The sequence below is a fragment of the Cynara cardunculus genome (assembly GCF_001531365.2).
Source record: "Cynara cardunculus var. scolymus isolate 2C chromosome LG 4, CcrdV1, whole genome shotgun sequence".
Classification (NCBI taxonomy): Eukaryota; Viridiplantae; Streptophyta; class Magnoliopsida; order Asterales; family Asteraceae; genus Cynara; species Cynara cardunculus.
Window position 1 is genome coordinate 19573177 of NC_037531.1, and position 7644 is coordinate 19580820.

The window sequence follows — 7644 nt, forward strand, 5'->3', positions numbered from 1 at the left end:
ATGTATGTATATATATATATGTATGTATGTATATATATATACATATGTATGTATGTATGTATGTATATATATGTGTGTATGTATGTATGTATGTATGTATGTATGTATGTATGTATGTATGTATGTATGTGTGTCTAACAATAATAATGATAAAATATACTATGATGATTGAGTTTGACATTTGATAAAAATTAAAGCAATTTCAATTTTCGATGCATTTAACGTCCTCTGTTAGGAGGTGACATTATGACTCCTAGGGGTGCTCACGGTTCAGGTTGATCGGTTTGGAGCCGTTTTAACAACTCAACCCAATGTTGGCGGTTTGAAAATTTTCAACCCAACCTAACCCAACCCGTTCGGGTTGATCGGGTTGATTTTAAACAATGTAAAATCATATAAAAATAAAGAAAACTTTCATTTGAAATACGACCGACCGTTCAAGATAATATGCAAGTTCATCAAATATTTAGATATTACAATGAAAATGTTTAAGCCAAATGATAATACATCAATCAACAACAATAGTTTAAGACGTTTCCAACCCGGATGCTTTCGCTTTCTTGACGTTGAGGTTGGTCATATCATGATTGTCATCTATAATTCAAAGCTAAAGTTAAGGTCAGGTTCATCGAGTTGGTCGGGTTTTTTTGAGTTGGTCGGGTTCATCGGGTTTTTGAGCACCTTAATGGCCACCCATGAATAACTTTAGACGTGTAGTGTCCCACTACCATCCGACATCTGCCATTGCACCTGGTTTGGTCTTACTCCATTTATTTAACTCAACATACATACAAAGGGTTGTTAAACTTTATATCTTTTATAGATAAAATGGATATTGTTATATTTCTATTTTATTTTTTAATTGAATATTTAAATAAAATAAGTTATTATATATATACATATATATATATATATATATATATATGGGTTTTTATTAAAATTAATAAATTTATGATAACTTTAAGAATCGTTGCATTGTTTTTTATTCTTTCCTCACTCTCATCCACCTTATAAAAGGGGGTATGAATTAGTGATGGATAAAAATCCGACCAACCAAACCTGAAATAAGCTGGCTCGAAGCCATCAAATGTCTGATCGAGTTGCAGAATCTTAAAACCATAAAAAATGGGGTTATGGTCGTTTGAACCTAACTCACCCCGATGAATCATATCTGGTAAGACTTCAGAGGCATGACAACAACTACGGTTCTTATACGGTAATGAGGGATAAAACTTTACCAGATTAATGCTTACCGGGTATGAGACATTTACAAATAATTCATTTTGATAATCAGTAATTTTACCTGACATCAGTGGCGGGCTTAGCTTTAAGGATGTGGAGGAAGGCCCGACTCAAATGTCTATTTTTCAATCTAATGCAAGTAAACGATTTACTCTTTTATGTTCATAGTTCTCCTGATCATCTTTGACGGTTCCACCCAACGGCACAACCTGTTTTGACAAAAAAAAAAACCTTCCCCCCTTGACGTGTATTGTTACTGCTAGTTTTGCAATCATGCTATAATGATAATGTTGGTTGATGTTTTGTTACATAAATATCAATTTCTCGTTCTTTTAGTTTAAAAATAAATCAATTCACCTGATGTTAATTTTATAAATGTTCAAACCAATTCATCTAGAAAGAAATTATATAAATTAAATAATAATATGATTTGCTATCGGTTAACTGATATGGTACAAAATTGAAATTTAACTTATTTGGTTAACTCGCAAACTGAATAACCCGCAAAACCATTTTGGTTCGGATGAGTTATTCGGTTTCAAAAAAAAATTCTATCAAGAATCTTCAGTCACCTAAGTTTATGAATCTGCCAGTTAAGTAAGTAAAATAACACAAACCATAAATGTGATGCATGATTGGTTTGAGCTTGGATTCTAAAGATCAAAAATGTCTAGAGGTTTCAAGTTCAAATCTAAATAATAATAAAAATCTTTTTATGCCGACAAAAGTTCGAATACGATGACTCCAGACCACCTATTTTAGCACCTGCAAAACAGGTAGATTATTCAACTCATATGAGGGTCCAGACCACCTATTTTACTACCTGCAAAACAGGTAGATTATTCAACTCATATGAGGGTTTGGATATGGATGTTAATTAAAAAAAACACATGTGTTGACAAACATGGCCTAATTGAATGATTGGGCATGAGAATCCTAAGCTTTTTAGCCTAATTCAGCACGTGATGGAATAGTTGGAAAGTAGGCAATACACTCGTTTTGAATAATTCAAGTAGGGAATGGTGCACGTGCATCATGTGTGGATAAAGGATGCCATACACAAATAATCTTTAAAATAAATATATAATAATAATAAAACAATTTTAAAATTGTTAAAAAAAAATATTTTTTTTATCTTTAATTAAAGAAAATTATATATTTATTATTTTATAATTAAAAATAAAATTAAAGAACTGTTATTTCTAGAAACAGATGATTCCACTGTCTCAAATTAAATATCCGCAATAAAAAAATTATATAATTTTAGAGGTATATAACTATTAAACTTTTTAACTACCAAAAAGACAATTTTACACTGTTTGAAAGTTGTTGAATGATTATGTGGTCATAATGATTAAACTACTCTCATAATATAATGAAAAATAAAATATTTGGTAATTGTTTACAATAAAATTAGGATGCTGAATGGTTATGGGATACCCATAATACAAAATCATTCAGAGAGTTTTAGAACTATTAATTAGCATGCATTTTTTTGCCAAACAAGATTCATTTTTTAACGATTCAGATACTGTCTTTTAATAGAACTATTAAGAAGTAAACAAACAACTCCTAATTATAAACAAAATTTCATAGTTAAGGGTAAAATGAGAAAAGTAAATATTTATTTTTAAAAATGTACATTTTTTCGGGACAAATTAAAATAGTAACATAGATATTTATTTTAAAACAAATTAGATATAAAGTTATAGTCTCGAGAAATGCAAGGTCCAACTACCTTAACAAGTGTTCGTCTTCGAGAATAAAAATAAAATAAAAAGGGACTAAAATAATATATTTATTGGATCTAAAAATATTATGGCAAATTGTATGAAAAAGTAACATATATTTACTTGATTCTTATATTGGGTAACATATTTTTAAAACATTTGTTTTGATACCTAAAATGTAAAGTTTCAAATATTTAAGTATATAAGTAACCGGTTTAAATTTTAATCGATTACCAACGTTGATGCGATATTCAACTCAATATTATTTAGATAGTGATATGGATTATTTTTAAACCTAAATCATTTGTAAATTTATTTATTTATTAGAATTTATTTTTGTGAAATATATAATTTACAAATAGTTATAATATATAGATTCTAATAAAATAAGTAAAATTTTAAATTTAAAAATTCCATTTCGCTAGGCATGTTTGCAAATAATATTGAATTGGATGTCAAATCATCTGCCATATCAGTTACCCGAGTATTTAAATGTTTAAAACTTTACATATTAGGTACCAAAATGATAGTTTTGAAAGTACGTGAATCAAGTTAAAAGTACATTATTTTTTCATGCAATTTGCCATTCTAAATTTGTTATTTAATGTTACAAGTGTTTTTAAGGTTTATGTTTATATTTCAATTTTGACTGACAATCCGTTGATCTTGTAATATTTAATAACAAGAATTTCAAATTTATCTCCATTTCGTCATGACCATTTTACAGACTTTTTGTAAACAAGTGTTTACACGATCAAATGTTACAAATCAACAACCAACTGATTAAAATATATATATAAAATAGAAAATTTTCAAACTTTCTAAAACTAAAACTAATTTTTGTTCAGAAACATAATAAATCTAAAACTAAAAGATAAAAAGTAAGAAAATAATACAAAAATGACTCGAACCAATTCTACCAAAAAAATAATGTGGTCGCACATTTCACGACTCTGATATTTCTTATACTACGCCAGAGGAACGAAGTGGTATACGCCATAGTGGGTCCAGGTCCAGGTCCACCCCCTAGGTAATGATAAACTTGTCATCTACATCATCAAATGTAACAAAGTTTGGTTAATTGGATACAAAATGCGAAACTGTTAAAATTTACTTAGGGTCATTTACCAAATGCTTGTCGTTAAAAGTCATCACCTTCATTTACCTTGTCAGTTACCATTCTTAGTCTTAGATATCAAAACTGATTGTTTATAAGCATCTATTATTCGATAAACATTTACTGAATAAAAATTATGTCTTATCAGATAAAATAGCATACCATTTAATATATATATATATATATATATATAGACTTGGGATCATGTGAGACCAATAGTTTTTCGTGAGACCCGTAAGACCAATTCTCAACCCTTGGATTAGATCTACAATCGTCAGATCTGAACATTCATAAACGCCACGAGACTTCTCAATAATTACAAAATTGTCACCGTGCAACTTTAGACCGTTATCATATGCTTATAAAGTTGATCAATGAACATAAATTGGTCTTACGGGTCTCACGAAAAACTCTTAATCTCACGTGAACCCAACCATATATATATATACATGGATATAACTTTTTGAAGTGACCCACTGTCCCACTACCATCCAGCATTTGCCATGGTACCCACATTGGTCTAGTCCATTTATTTAACTAAAAACGAGCTCCAAGCTTATTGTCACATACAAAAGAACGTTTTTATATATATATATATATATATATCTTGAGAAAATTTTATTTTAATGTACATGGATATAACTTTTTGAAGGGACCCACTGTACCATCCAGCATTTGCCGTTGTAACCACATTGGTCTAGTCTATTTATTTAACTAAAATTAGCTCCAAGATTTATTATATCACATACAAAATAATGTTTATATATATATATATATATATATATATATTTGTAGAGTTAAGGTGAAAAAAGTAAAAAAAGCTTCTCCATTCTTGGACGCTCGTTAGGATGAGATGTACCGAGACATACTAGATCAATCCCCGTATCAAATGCGACTCATGAGTGGATATGAGATTAAAGGTAACCAATGGTCCAAATTCCTTCTTACGCTCTCGTCTTAACCCTCATTCTCACATGATTATTCGCCTATATTTGTATATGTATGTATGAGTCTTCATTTGAGAATCTATAAAATTGTGATAACCTTAAAAACCGTTGCATGATTTTTTATCTTTTCCTCACTAGCATACCCTCCGTTATCTCAATAATTACATACAAATCTCTAGAACATAGAGAAACAGGATGCCCATGACGTGTAGGTGTCGGATAAACCAAATCCTCATAGAGAGGCTTTAGGTTTTCCTAATGGAATAGTTGTAAAATGGATATTTCCTTATTTAAATAATCCAAAGTGGGTACTGGTGCACGTGAATCATTTTTGGATCATGGGTTTATTTATTGGCGACCATTCGAATAATTTCAGAATCCAAACAAAAATATATTCTCCAAGATATATCAAAAAAAAAAAAATGCAATTTTAAAATTATATAATAATTATATATTTTAAAAAAAAATAAAAGAAATATATAATAATACATAATACAATACGAAGGAAGCTCAAAATACGTAACAAGACAAAGGGAAATACGAGAATCCTATTTGTACCTCTTAATAGTTTTATTAAGAGGCAACATCTGAATCGTTAAAAGGTGAATCTTGTTTGGTAAAAAAAGGTCCGTCTCTTAATGGTTCTAAAGGGGTGTTTGGGATTGCTTATAAATTTTTTTTTTTAACTTATTTTAGTCTGGCACCGGTGATAAGCTGTTTTTTGGTATTTGGATAAGAACAAAAAACTGCTTATACCGGTGCTAAACCGGTAATAAGCTGTTTTTGATAAGTTAATCCTTCATGACTTATGAAAAAATGGTTATTACCAGTTTACAATTTTAACCATGTTTTATTTAACTCCGGTTTAATACCACATAAGTTAATAAACACTTTTACAAAAAAACATAAGTTGTTTTAAATAAGCAATCACAAACACCTCCTAAAACCATCTGAATGATTTTGTATCATGGGTCTCCCTTAACTATTCAGAACCTTATTCCATTGTAAATAATTACCAAATATATTCCATTTTTCATTATATCAATAATTCTGTCCACTTAATCATTTTACACCAAATCATTCAGCAACCGTCAAACAATCGATATAGAAAAAGTCAATGGTGATGTAAAAGAATACAACAAGAGGTAATTATATCCACAAACTTTAATCACCACAAGCTTGGCATCAGTCTCGAAAATCACCTGTCGTAAACCCGATTCAGTACTCCAGGATAAAGCATCATAAAGGGTCAACGTCTCACATTCACCGTCGGAAGGTAGTTTATGCACCTGCTCAGCTAAAATTGTTTCGTTTAACACAAGAAAACAATAAATTTATTAATCTTATAATTATAAGGTGTGGTTCTGACCATACCCACTCAGTAAGATAAATGACCATTTAAGTAATTTTTTTTGAAGTATATCATATTTATATACGGTAAATAGAACAAATAAATTCACACCCCTTCTCACTTTTGGTGAAGTTTGAACCATTGATCTGCTACGAAGCCAAACATACCACTAAACCAAAAGCCTTTTGATCCCTGTAAATAATTACCCGATAAACATTTGATAAACCACACCTTATAAGTTTATTATTATTATTACAATAGATAATATTTAAAATTACAATGTTGACCTTAAATATTCTCATAAAGAAACACAGCTTTTTCCACCAATGACCGTCCTCACATTTTCTGACACAAACAAAAAAACTGATCTGTAGATCTGAAAATTAACAAACCGAGGGCTGGAATCGAGTGTTGATGCTACACTCTATCGGCAACTTCGCCGGCAAGTATCCGGCGCCCTCCACGACGTCGTTTTCATCCAAACACAAATCCTCCGTCTTCCTCAACACCGTATGAACCACCGTAACCGCCATTCCGATCGAAACAGACAACAATATGTTCATCGTAGCCTCATCCAAAAGCAACAAAACGAAGGTAACAACTGATAAAATGGCCAGGGTAACACGATCATCAATCGTACGGTTACAGATCACTAGAGATTCGTCACGGAGGATGAAGTTGCAAAACAACCAGGACGCAATCGCCAACGCCATTAACGAGATCGGATGCCACAACAAGCTTAGAAACAAAACCATGAACGTAAACAACGTATAATTCATACGAAAGTATCCGACGTTCGTTTTGATCCTCGAAATTGCGTCGGATAAACCGCGAGGAAGATTAATCGAATGTAGATTGAACATCTCTTTCCACAGACGTTTCGTGCCAAATGCTGTTTGGAATCGTTGTTTTGCTGGAGATATGATTAATCGGACCTTCAAGTCTCCGCCGGTTGACGTCGTCGCCATTGTTGCCGGCGGAAGCCGTTACGAGTAGTAGTTGAGAGGAGAGGAAGCCGTTTAGTGGAAATGGAAAGGACAGCGTGAAGCAGAAGTGATGGAGGAGAAATTGAATAAATGATCATGAAGGTGGCATCATGTATTCATGTGTTTCATGCTGCAATTTGTTTCTTAAAAACTATTCAAGTTGTACGGCAATTTGTTTCACATGCACAAATTCATTTATTATGATAAACTACAAGAGTACTCGTGCAATGCAGTGAGATACATCGTGATTTTAATATTTTATTTTATTTTT

General features: G+C 31.1%; 1 protein-coding gene across 1 annotated transcript; it reads right to left on the minus strand.

Moving 5' to 3' along the window:
• Positions 1 to 6721: 6721 nt before the first annotated feature.
• On the minus strand, positions 6722 to 7465 carry LOC112511757 (PRA1 family protein F3-like). The gene has a single exon (XM_025117492.1). It carries the CDS (start codon positions 7353 to 7355, stop codon positions 6771 to 6773), a length of 585 nt encoding a protein of 194 aa, XP_024973260.1. The 5' UTR covers positions 7356 to 7465; the 3' UTR covers positions 6722 to 6770.
• Positions 7466 to 7644: the final 179 nt, after the last annotated feature.

Bases quoted from the DNA above. Each gene is read 5' to 3' on its own strand.
- LOC112511757 (XM_025117492.1), bottom strand. From the start codon at position 7,355: ATGGCGACGACGTCAACCGGCGGAGACTTGAAGGTCCGATTAATCATA.